This window comes from Limulus polyphemus, unplaced genomic scaffold (genome assembly GCF_000517525.1).
Source record: "Limulus polyphemus unplaced genomic scaffold, Limulus_polyphemus-2.1.2 Scaffold1339, whole genome shotgun sequence".
Classification (NCBI taxonomy): Eukaryota; Metazoa; Arthropoda; class Merostomata; order Xiphosura; family Limulidae; genus Limulus; species Limulus polyphemus.
The window spans coordinates 35,215-48,562 of NW_013666949.1; the positions used below are offsets into that span (position 1 = coordinate 35,215).

The 13,348-nt window shown below is 30.2% G+C and overlaps 1 protein-coding gene across 6 annotated transcripts in view; it reads right to left on the bottom strand.

The window, feature by feature from the left end:
- Window positions 1-13,348, bottom strand: part of LOC106463160 (E3 ubiquitin-protein ligase TRIP12-like) — a 125,515-nt gene that overhangs the window by 22,403 nt on the left and 89,764 nt on the right. For all 6 annotated transcript variants that reach the window (XM_013923159.2, XM_013923157.2, XM_013923158.2 and 3 more), the window contains 11 exons: window positions 12,780-12,864; window positions 11,078-11,187; window positions 10,619-10,810; window positions 8,971-9,165; window positions 6,930-7,061; window positions 6,419-6,478; window positions 4,758-4,963; window positions 3,160-3,332; window positions 2,779-2,930; window positions 2,271-2,413; window positions 1,858-2,011 (listed from right to left, as the gene is read on the bottom strand). In XM_013923159.2, coding sequence (XP_013778613.1) covers window positions 1,858-2,011; window positions 2,271-2,413; window positions 2,779-2,930; window positions 3,160-3,332; window positions 4,758-4,963; window positions 6,419-6,478; window positions 6,930-7,061; window positions 8,971-9,165; window positions 10,619-10,810; window positions 11,078-11,187; window positions 12,780-12,864 — 1,602 coding nt within the window. The remainder of the gene's footprint in view (window positions 1-1,857; window positions 2,012-2,270; window positions 2,414-2,778; window positions 2,931-3,159; window positions 3,333-4,757; window positions 4,964-6,418; window positions 6,479-6,929; window positions 7,062-8,970; window positions 9,166-10,618; window positions 10,811-11,077; window positions 11,188-12,779; window positions 12,865-13,348) is intronic.

Consider the following 13,348-nt stretch of genomic DNA (forward strand, 5'->3'; position numbering starts at 1 on the left):
TTATATATACTACTGTTTAAAACTATTAAATGACAATCTGAATTTGTAATACTTTATCTAATATTCCCACACATTAACTAATATGCAAATAATTCATCCGGTGATTATGCAGTTTTACATCTTAGAAGTTCATGACATTTCATGTCAATATGAAGTATGGTCACAATGAATAGCAAGGATAATCTGGTATTAATGTTAGATGTTTAAAATGAAAATGATGATGAGGTACTGAATTATCCTAAACCACCCTTCTGAAAGATCTGTTTTCAGAACATCTTTATGCCCGGAGCCACTTGAAGAAATATAATACATCATCCAAGAGCATTTCATACACACTTGATGACACTGAAGTTTGCTGAGTGTGAAATTCACTCTAAATGGTTAATTACTTTTTCAAAGAAATGTAACTGCTAGTTTAGTATGGTTGGGGTGTGCATTATCATACACTAGGCTGAAGTTGGGGTCAATTGCACTAGAACATGACAACCAAAAAAAGATATTCTCTATCACGTGTAACATTCATGGTAAAATTCTGCTTGATGTACCAGTCCGTACATTCACCAATATTTATTCCTGCTCACACTATACTTCCACCACTCCCATATGCATCATGTTCCCGTGGAACACTGTTAGGCCTGAATCAAGATTTTCGCTAAATGTGTGTAAGCCTGTTATCTGGCTGGATGGCGAAGTATGGCTCATCTGTAAAAAGAAAATTGCCCCAAGTGATTCTAGTCAACTCACCCTGTTCTTGGTACTATTGCTGGTTAGTTGTTTTGTGCCTTGCTATGAACAGAATGTAATTGAGAATGTGACAAAGGATGGCCTTTTCAAATCTGTTTCTAACCATCTGTATAATGAGTGTTCAGATGTAGTTGTAAACATTTGATTTAAGCCTCAGAGCCTCCACCTTATGACTAAGGCAAGCCAGAATTGACAGATAGAAGCCATCTGCTGCTGTTGTGGATGATGGTCTGCTTTGTTCAGGTATCCACACAAACCATTCCATTGGCTTGAAAATAGTTCACATTCTGCTAACGACACTTTGAAACACTGGACCAATCTGCAGTAACTAGTTGTGAATGGCTGATCTCTATTTGTTTGATGGTTCTTCACGAGTAAAACATCCAGATGTTTGCTATGAGGTCTTTTTATGGTTCAAGTACAACTTGGATGTGGATTCACATCAAAATGACTGCGTGAGATTAGTATACGGAGTACAGGCTTACAAACTAAACAGTGTCCATTAATTGTCAATACACCACAAACACATGGCAGATAATACATATACATTAAATAATTTTGAGATCAACAAGGGAATTGAGTTTTCATACATTTAAAAGAAATGTGATTTTTTAAAATAATAATGCATAAAATTCCATTTTCACGAGTTTCAGAATGTAGAATAAACAACAACTAAATCATTTTCATATGCATTTCAAAACTGGGGATAATTTTCATCCAAATTTACCTTAAATTTTATCACTTTGTTAACACAACACAGATGTATTGTTTCACAAATATTGTTAAAAATCCAATGAAAAGTATCCAACAACAATACAGAGAAAACATAAATAAATATTAACTAGGATCAATTCATGTTCAAATTATGAAATGTACATACACTTCTGGAACAATATTAATATCAAAAGTTTATCCTAGACATTACAAAACAATTGAGGCTTGAACATAGCAAATCATTTGTGTGATAGGAAAGATATATTACTCAATTCAATACATAATTGATAAGGAAATCCAGAAAACCTAGAATAACAGCTCTCAATGAACTACTGAAAACAAAAATTTGCTTTAAGTAATAAACAGAAGTGACATATATATGGTGAAAAAGACAACTACCTTCCTTCGGTCTAATCGTGGTGTCACCCTCTCGCTACTGTCACTACTGCTCAGTTCAGGTGTCATATCTAACAACCTCTGGAGTGCTCGGTCTCGATCAAAAGAAGTCACATAGAACAGTAAATGCCGAGTTTCAAAGGGGAAGAGAAATGGGCTAAAGAACAAAATATAGGGTATATGGTTACATAGTCTTTAAACTATGAAAAACAAACACACACATTAACCTACCTTAAACTGAAGAAATATTAAACATGCTGAAATACTCTGAACATAATTTAATTTTTTTTTTGGTATTTTAAAAATATTTATACAAAAATTCATGATGCATAAAAAGGAAATTATTATTTTTCAAAGTTGACAAAAGAGTAGGAGGAGTACTAATAAATATAAAAAAATTACAAAAGTGTACTTACCAAACGTAAGCTAACTGAGACAACCACTGGGGTAGGTTACCAGTCATTATAGCTAATGGATCTTGAAGTTGTCTGTTAGCTTTGGCTGTTAACTTGCTGTTCAGGAACTCTGACTGGGAAATGGCTGAATTCCAACAGCTCATCTAAAGTAAGTTAGAAATGTACTCATAAACATGCAAAATTAATTGTACTAATTTAACAGCTAAAAACCTAATGACTATTTACTGGGAATTCAATAAGATAAAAAAATGAATTCCACTGAAACTGTAAGGAATCAAACTTTTAGTTACATTTTAAGTAATCTCTTAACACCTACTGACTATTTAGAAATTAATACAATGCATAGTTTTAGGATAGTAAAATTCATCTTTCTCTTGCACTGAGATCAGTTAATATCAGCAACATATGATCACAAACTGAGTGCTCCAACAGTGTTACAGACATGATAGTGGAAAATTATCTTAATGTCATAAAAAAAACCTCAGAAGCAATATGAAAGATTACTCACATCATACAGTGTTCCCCAGTAACGACATAAAGCATGGATCACCCTAAGGAGGCATATCACTTCTAATGAAGGATCTTGAACTGTAAATGAATCTGGGAGTGAAGCAGTTAAGTAGAAGGAAAGTAAAGGAACTGATTCTGGAACTAGTCCTTCTGTATAATAAAACACAAGACAGAAATGATTTAAGCATAACAAAGTATCCATTTCTTCTGTTTTCTAGAATTTAAGGTTTCAAACACTTCCTGTAAGATGGCAGAAAGAATGGAATTTTGAGTAAATGAAAATATAATTCTTTTTTAACTTATAACTTTCTGAGAAATAAGGTTTCATTAGAACAAGTTATAGAGTCATTATATAATGAATGATACTACTCTCACTCACCATTCCATAATTCATCACTTTTTTTCTTGGGTGAGGTTCTTCCACCTGAAGCTCCCTTGTTGCGGCGACTAGAACAGCCTGAAGATATACCCTGAGAACGATGAATGGAATTGCTACTACTGCTTACAATGGCTTTATTCGATGATGGGTCTTCATCAGGAACTGGACGGTACCTAAAAAGAAAAAACATGTAGATAATGGTGATTAAGAGTCATTATCAGAAATTGGAGAGTTATATTCCAGTGAGAGGCAGACATCAGGAACTGAATACTATCTATAACCTCCCAAAAAAGAGTCACAGCTTGCTTAATAAAAGCTAACATTAAAAAGTGGATAAGACCTAAAACAAAATAGTGAAATACTAGAGAATACTGAGATTTGACATCAGAAACTGGATAGCACCAAGAACAAAATACACAGTCAGATGCTAGTCATTAGTATATGACATAAAATTGGACAATACTTAGAACAAAATTTCTTGTTAAACAATAATGAAAGAGATGACATCAGTAACTGAATCATATCTGGAACATAACAGATGACAAAAACACGACATGTAGAACAAAACCAACTGTTAGACACTACTACTGAGTACTACAATGAAATATGATTTTTAACATTATCCATAACAATAATTAAAACAAATAATCATGTAAGCCATTTGTGATAACCAATTTCAAGGGACCATAGGTACAGTTCATTAACACACTGTCCATATTACAAATAATACTAGCAAACAATACTGCTTTTTATTAAACAACCAGCAAATGTAGCCAGCTTCTCATGGGTTATTAGGTTGATATATTGTAGCAAGTGCATAAAATTTACCATGAAAGTAAAAATATGAATCCAATTTTAAACAAATCGTTTCTGAATTAAGAAATTTTTTGTTGTATCACCGATGTTTTTAATAAAAACAAATCTCTTTAATAAATGGAGACTCTAAATTACGAATTCAACAAATATTATTCCAGTTATGTTGTTTATACATTTCATTTTATACTTTGGTTACTAAGCAACATGACATAAAAGCCATTGTTGGAATGCATTGTTACCAAAAAGCACTGGCTTTTCTATATATTAGAAGTTGTTAATCTAACTGATATACTATGGGGTATGTATGCACGAGCATGCACATGGATAAATAATAATACCCAGGTGCACACCTTCAGGGTCCACTTAGTATGGGTGCAAAATTTCAGATTTCTAGTTTCTTTTCTCTTGATGCTATGGTGGTCACACACACAGACACGCCCCTTTTATTATTATAGATACACTGACACTGCATATGAATTTACACATATTGTGAAGAATGTGTTGTCTTTATGTAACTGAGAAGTTGAAATTGTGAATTTAGTATATTAAGTACAGCTGATGATTGATTGCAATAGCAGATTAGAAAAGGTCAGCCGATTGCTGATCTGAGGCCAGTTTTAAACCAATAAGGGTTGGTCTATCTTTTACACATCAAATTGCAAGTTGTTTATAAAATTATTATTACTTCAGTCCATAATCATTATGAATAAAAAGGTTTCAGGATTATAATCATGCTTAATGACAGTAAAACACATATTTTGTTAATAAAAAAAAATTCTCACCAAATGGTATGAGTCTGCACCCAGATGTTAGCATATCCAACAGGATTCTCCGAGTCTGTGTCTGTCTCATGCCCATCAGCACCTTGACCACCTGCACCATACTGTCTGATGGCTTGATACACTGTCATGTTGTATGGAAGAACATTTTCCCCAATCAAAAACTGAAGCTTATGACGGGCCTGGCCTTGGTTGATCATCATAGCAGCCTAGAAAAAAAAACAGTTTTGTCCTTTATAAAACTGAAGTTTCCAAGTTTTGAAAAGTTGTATTTTGGTCTCTTCCTTCAAATTATCTCCAACATAAAAATTATAACTGAAATGTTCGTATTTTAAATTTCCTTTTAACGTATATTTTATTAACATTTGCTATGGATAAAGTAATTACAAAAAATTCAAAACTGCTAGCCCTAATTATTGATATCCCCCCCCCCCTGTTGCAATTATTATTTTAGATGGTGGAAATTGTCAAACTGTTTGCCTGTGCAGATAAAACTTGTCATTTTATGAAACAAAGCTGGAAATGCAAAGATTTCAACAAGTTCATTGCTTTTATTAGCTTAAATAATTTGCAAACAGTAAACTTTAATTTGGTGATGTCAAAAACTGTAAAATTCAACTATCCACACATTTTAGTTTACAGTTTGCAAGTTCCTGAAGCTGATAAAATCTTAAATATATATATCATCTGAAACATGGGATTTTTTTTCTATTTCAAAAGTTGTATGGAAGAATGTGGTCCCCAGTTAAAAACTGAAGCTTATAATGGGCTTGGCCTTGGTTAATCATCATGACAGTCTAGAAACAAGCAAAGTTTTGTTCTATATATATATATACCTGAAGGATGGCAATACTTAAACCTATTAGTGATATGATGTTATTCAATAAGGAAAACAACCCAGATACAAAGTATGATGAAATATACAGCATGGTTTACAATAAAAATTTGTAAGAATGTTTTCATATAATATTTATAATAATAAGAATAGGGTAAGGTTGCATCAGTTAGATACCACATCAGTGTATCTTTTGTTATTAGTAGGTGCTAGTTACACTAATTAATTCATATCCTACATTTTGACTGCTGTCTTCAGAAAAGTCCCAGATGGACTGATGTTGTGGTAGTAGTTATAATTCAATCCTGGATGTTCTTTATCAAGTGTTCAGGGTATCTATCTATTAAAGGTAGAATGCACTGATGTTTTTTATTCCTTCTTCTTAGCATCTTCTGCATTACTAATTTTATTCAATCTGGAAACTAGGCAGTCTATAACATCCATTTGTACAATATTGAGAGGGTGTATTTATAGCTGAGCTATTTACCAGTATCTGTGGGTTTCCTGTAATATCATATACAACAGCCTTTCTCGGGACTTTCTGAAGATGGCGGCAGATTAGCAGTCAAAATATAAGATATAAACTAGTTAGTGCCTAGTAATAAGAATTATTAATAAATAAACTTCAGTAATTGTATAGTCTACTAACCTGGGCAACAACATATATTAAACAGTACTTTACTAGTCACATATTTTGTGTTTTCTGTATTAATTTTATTAAAAAGGCATTTACTTTTGATATCTCATACTTTGGACATCAAATTTTTAAGAAGAAAAAAATACTAACCAATATTATTTAACATGTATGTCAGTAACTTTTAAGACTTACCATGGTATCATCAATGTCTTCATCAGAGTTTTCATCATCACTGCCATCATCATCATCATCCTATAGGAAGATCAAGAAACCTCAGCACAAAAAACAACAAATGTGAAACCAACAAAAATAAATTCTAAACTTACTGTGTAGTTACAAAATATATCTCCTATAATTCTGAAAGTTGGGTTTGAAATTAATTTTCATAATTTCATTATAGCTACGATCACAGAAATAAAATCATATTAGTGAAGATAATATTCAACAAAGAGTTGAAAAATAAAGGCTTTAAACCAAAAAAGTAAACTTACAATTGATTTATTATTACAAGTTTATAAATTATATAATAACTGCATTTCTTATATTTGTTTTTATCATCACATTTTTATTATAGAGATTAGTTTGCATCTAAGTTAGTACATGGAATTAAGACTAACCTAAGGCACGTAAGTTGACACGTTGATTTTTATTTTTGTAGCATGCTCTGATTGGTGGTTACTATTAAATGAAAAGATAATCTTACCCTAATCCTTCCATATCCTCGAATAACTAAATATCTTTCTATAGCTTGAACAAGTGCTAATGGATCAATTTTTACAGGTCCTCCTCTCCACTGTCTAAGATTGGAACATGATGGATGTCGCTGAAGATTGCACTAGAAATAAATACATTTCATATTATTTTCACTGTTGCAAGTAACACAACAGCAACAACAACAAAAAAGTCATATGTAAAAAACTATAACAATTGTGGGCATTTGCTTTTCATTAATGTACAAATATTATCTACCTTTATGAATATCTTAAATATAAATTCAGATGAAAAATTTAAGAAAAACTAAAATTTCCTCAAAATCTCATTAAAGTTGCTACATTTACTAGGTAAACAGCTGAAAACTACTGTAAAAAAATCATGGCATGTAATTTATAGTCAATACTTTTTGTTTGTTAGTAGTTAAACTCAAAGCTACACAATGAACAATCTGTGTTATGCCCACCACTGGTATTGAAACCTGATTTTTAGAGTTATACATCTGTTACTTATTAGTCCTTTGAATGAACTATAATAATCAGAATATATGAGCTATTTTTTTGTATTTGTTCTTTGATAATGAAAATTTGCACCAAGTGTTAAGCAAAATAACTTCTAATTTTTGACTACCGTGATGTATATTTTGATAAGATCTATATGTTAATACAGTGAATAACAACATGATAAATGAGATATTTTAAAATTGAAGAAAGTATTAAATAGAAATACAAGGTTCCCTACCTTACCAACATCCCAGATAATCATATTAAATATTTTATAGGTATTAAGGTTAGTAACAATTTAATTGTGTCAATACTGATGCAAAATAAAGAAAAGTACCTCCTCTAAATTCTAAATGAAAAACAATTAATTGTATTTTTTACTTTTAACAAAGAATCTGTCTTTGTAGAACTATTTCAAAGTCCATTTTTATAAATCCAGCTTTATCTTTTTCACATAATAGAGGCAAAAGCCAATGAGCCAAAATTTCTGTCCTCATCCAGTCCTATCAGGACAGACTTGCTGTTAAAACATAAGTAATGAACCAACTGCTTGCTGCCCAGAGAAACCTACAACTTTAAATTAAATCTTTCAGAAGATTTAATGTTACAAAAATTGAAGGAATGATTTTCTTTTTAAGAAAAACTCCTGATATAAAATGTTTCCTTTGTAACAATGGAATAGAATGTTCTAGGTTATATTTCTATATTTAATATCATATGAACAGTAGTTAAGTATTATGCAGAGTAGGTTAGATAATGTTTGTATCAGAAATTTCAGGAACTTAAAACATCTTTTGCTCAATAATTCATTGAATAATAGATAAAAAAAATTTTAATTGTATTGCACAAAATTGAAGGAAAAATATTTTATGATTTTAAAAGGAAATTTTGGCCACTAGTTTCTTGAAGTAAAAATTATTTTATTTACACTCAAAGCCACAATAGTACAACCTAAACATTCAAGTCTTGCCAAAAACTAATGAGCTGTTTATAAGCAGAAATAAGAGATCTTGAGTTTGTGGTCTCAGATTGTTGGATATTTTTCTCTTTCTTTCTAGCATCAATATTCATACTATTCCTTCTTACCTGATTCATTTAATATTAAGAAGTATTTCTGAAATCATAAATATTTAATGTTGTAACTGAGGTTAAAAGTATAAAAACATTAAAAAAATTGGAATAAAATCAATGTTAAATATCTTTGTTGTCTTTTTAATTTCCAGAAATAACTTAACATTTCATGAAAACTAAAGGCTTATTCCAAAGAGGACATAATATAAACTTTTAATATAAATATAAAATATAAATTTTTAAGTCTTTTATAAAACAGTGTACTCTATTATATAAAGTTTCTGTGCATTTCAACCTGGAGAATAGTTTTAATTTTGCTAGTAAATCCTTTATGCTTAAGTTCATTATTCCAACTTAAATTTTAAGTCTTAAAAACATGAGAAACAAAATTTAGTTTTTTTCTAAGTGAAAAACCCATTCATAAGTAGTTTTATAGTAACAATTAAAAATATGTATTACCTTGAGCTGGTGGGTGTTGAAAAATTTGAGGGTGCTTGTTCCTCTGCTGCTCCCTGTACCACCACCACCTGGTAAATCATGAACTTTTACAGGAAACTGTTCTAGCTGGCTTACACAGGCATTCAATTTTGCAACAAGAGCAGAGAGGGGAGAAGGGTCAAGTTTATCTAACTCCAGTGTTGAGATCTTAAACAACTGAAAAATTAAACTTGATTTGTATTCAACTTTCAAGAAACCAATTTTAAGGAACAATTATCCAATCTTATTGGTGATTAACTTTTATTTATTGTAGTCTTGACTTTCTAGTTATTTTGTGGAAAGGGTATAAACTAGAATTTCAATAGTAAATGAAAAAAAATACTTAAAATATCAGTAACAACCACAGATATTATTACCAATATGAAAAATTAAAATTTTAATGGTAAGTATGGATTGTTGGTTATTCGTAGAACTGCTATAAGATGTATCCAAAACAAAATAAATGCTGCAATAAAAAGTACACAAACAAGTAAAGTGATACTAGTTAGATAGATTTTAAAATGATTTTCAATCCCTACTTTGGTTGGCATTGTAATCTGTGTAGCGAAATGAAGCAGTCTAAATTAATTTTTTTTCCAACTTATTTGTTCAGTTTTTATATGTTCATGGAATGTACACAACAAATTTATAAAATGTAATCCTTACTTTGGCCTACAGATAAGTGTATAAAACTGCCAAAATTGGGATTAAATTTTATAAATTTGTGATTGTGGTTTTAATTCTTTTTTTTCATTACTTTTTATAGCAGGATCTCTACTTCATTTTAAAATTCATAATTTTTAATACTTTTGTTTGTTTACTTTTTATGTTATACCTGTATAAAGTATAAACTTTACCTTTAGAAACTGTAGCATGTCTATCCATCAATATGTGGTGTCATCAGTTGGGTTGAATTGAGTTTAAAAGATATTTAATTATGTGCATGTTTACCATTTATGAAAAAATCTGTATATATTTATTGGAATATCAAAAGCGTACACCCACAGACCAGTCAAGTAAGCTGGAGAAATCTTGTAGTGATAGTTCAAGCCGTCTAGAGGCTAGCTTCACTGACGTGATCAGGTACGTAGTAGATGAAAAAGTTGCTGTTTTAGATGTTTTTGAATTGTTATACTGGAAATGTTAGCAACCTTTTTAGCATATTATTAGTATATATGCACATAATATATAATAACCAATAGTTTAAATGGTTGTTGTTTTGCCTAGAAATTCAACAGTGTAGTTTTTGGCCTATGAATTATTTGGAAATCTTGTCAACCCACATTATTAAGTACTACTGTACTTAAAAATACTAGATTTGAATACAAAATAGACATTAGGAATATCATTATTTCTAAAACACAGGAGAAAGTTCTATATGAAAAATGACCTCTCAACATGCAAATATTTATTAAGCTGTAAGGAATAATTAAATTAACCTACTGTCTACAGTGACTAGCTAGATTTTGCCCTAACTACTATACCACTAAATAGAACTTTAACATACTATGAAGTACTACAACACATTATTAACTGATAAAATATCAATAAATAATAAGAATAGTGTTAATAAATGTAAAAAAAACATCAAACAGTCACTTTGATATAAATATTCACAGCTGAAACATACTGGAGCTTTTTTGAAAACATGAAGAAATATTCGTAGACGGTCATCTCTACTACAGGCTCCATAACCACTGGCAGCTGTCAAGTAGTGTAACAACTTTGTAACCAATTTGCTGTGAATGACTTCAAATGAAGATATATCACTTTCTACTACCACATCACGAATCTCTTCTAGAGCTTTCAGTCCTCCATCAGCCTGTGAGAAAGATTAAGAATTATTGATTCTTGAATCAAATGGCAAGGCTATATGCTTTCACATTACTTTTTCAAAGTAATTTAAATATCGATTCACTTTGTAATTGGACTGAACAGCAAGTACTAAAATAATTATATTGCACTAAATTTCAACTTAAAATAATGTAAAAACTTCATTCATTCATTCATTATTTTTTACTTCTGATACCCAATTAAAAGTCACATAACCTTAGGTAGTTATGGTAAGACAAAGTTATCTTTTACTTACAACATTTTCAAGGTGTTCCAAAGATGAGGTGATTCGATTAAGAACATTCATAGCTGGATGTAAAGTTCCATGATTTTCTGTCTTGAAATACTGGTTCTCAAACTTTTGAGCTGTGCATAATAGTTCATTAATTTTACTTATTGTTAACAACACACTAAAATGGATTCAACTAGTACATACAATGAGCTAACATCTTATAACCCACAGACTGAGAAATGCCAATCTTGATCTTTTCATAATTTTTTTAAATTAAGTATTAAATGCCTGCTTTTCGTTGAAAAATATGAATGAATAATAGTTAAAAACATTAGGGATTACAGTCACAAACACTTAGCATTTTCCTTAATAGGCTTTACCTCTTTCAATTTAATGTCTTCAAATATAAGCTTAGCATAAAATAGACATTGTCAAGTGTCAATATAAAGCAACTATTAGATGTTTACAAATGAAACAAGGCATGATAGTTGTGAAATATTAAAGAAACATGCCACACACACACACACACACACACACACACAAACAAAAAAAAACAACAACAAAAAACTGTCAGGTCAAATGTGTAAAAATTACCAGGAACATTATTAAAGGTATTTCATCATTATGTACACTATAGTCATACTAATCTCTTAATTGATCAAGACTGAATTTTAAACACTAGTTTTTGTAATATTGGAAAGATTTTATATCCTGCTTTAATTTTCCTGTTAGTGACATGTTTTCATATCTATACCTCATATAGCCTAACTAAATAGGGAATAATGAGTCAAGTGCAGATAGTAATGTATCTATGCATAATCAAATTCTATTAAAAAGGAAACATGAACAATTATTTTACAGATATTATGCTAACATTAAAGCATCAAGCTAACAGTATTAATGGCAGTTTAAATACTAAAGAGCAGTAACAAAGAATATCATATGGAATACCACTAGCGCAAAATGTGTGACTATGAAACAATGTCAGACAGCTTAATGGGTGAACCATTTGATCTGTTGTACATATTAATTATTTCAATAATACAATAATTACTGTAATAAAACATTAGTAATAATTTATTTTATGGTGTAAGAAGGATACTTCTTTTACTGTTAGTGTTATATAAAATGGACCAAACTAAAGTTCAGATTTTACAATATGAAAACAAAAACCATTAAAAGTTGTGTTCAAAATATGTCTTCCATAAACGTAATAATGTTGAAAACAAGGTATTGGTTTCAGTTGGAATTTTGCTTTATCAATGTATGCATTTATTTATTTTTAGGTAGTAATTTTCTGCTGACTATTAGGAGTTCGTTGCTAAAGTATTAAATATACAATTAATACTGCAAAAGCTAGATTATGTTCCAAATGGAAATTATTTTTAGTTTCTTCAATAAATGAAAGTTAACACAAAAGTGACAACTTCAACCAATTAAAAATCACCAGTAGCAGACTATATATAATATATGCTCTGTACCCATAGTTGGTGGACATGTATACTATCATTCTTTCCTGTATTTTAGAAAGTTAATCGGCATAATCATTTTAAATTGATCTCATCAATGACACTGTAAGCTTACATTAAGTAAATTAAAAAAAAAGTATTTATTATAAAACAGGTTAGCATTTACATTACAAAGTGTGATCTCAGACAGAAAAGTGTTCTCTGTTGACCACTGACTGAACATCAGTTTGTTCTATAATTATGACATTGAAGTTTACCTTGATCTCTGATCCAAGCTTTAATTTTCTCTCTATTCCCAGACAAATTAGTACAGCTTGTGGCCTTTTGGTCTGTAGATGGTTCCTTCAGAAACAGAAATTCATAAAGTAAAAATATTTATATATCAATCAATTACAAAACTATTTTATGGTAAATAGTAAACTTATAAGAACATTTACTGAACACTATTACATTATTTTCACATAAACTAGATTTAGATCAGTGGTGTTATTTTATGGCAACAGAAGCATACTTTGATTAAGCCTAATACTATTTTATTATCAATTTGGACTATCACTGAAACTTTTGCTACTAATAAAGTTATATTCTCAATTATTAAATACTTTCCAAAATAATACTGAAATGAGATATATGACAAAATGTAGAAGAAAAACAATATGAAACATTCACCAAATTCAAATATGTTAATTGACAAAGTTGCAAACCACAGGAAGAGTTGTTGCATGAAACTTTGTTTTCAAATTCATCAGTAAATTTTACCTTGAATTTTTATACATTTTATACTTTTGTTGCCTGTAGTGGCTCACCTAATGGAGCTAATTCAAAA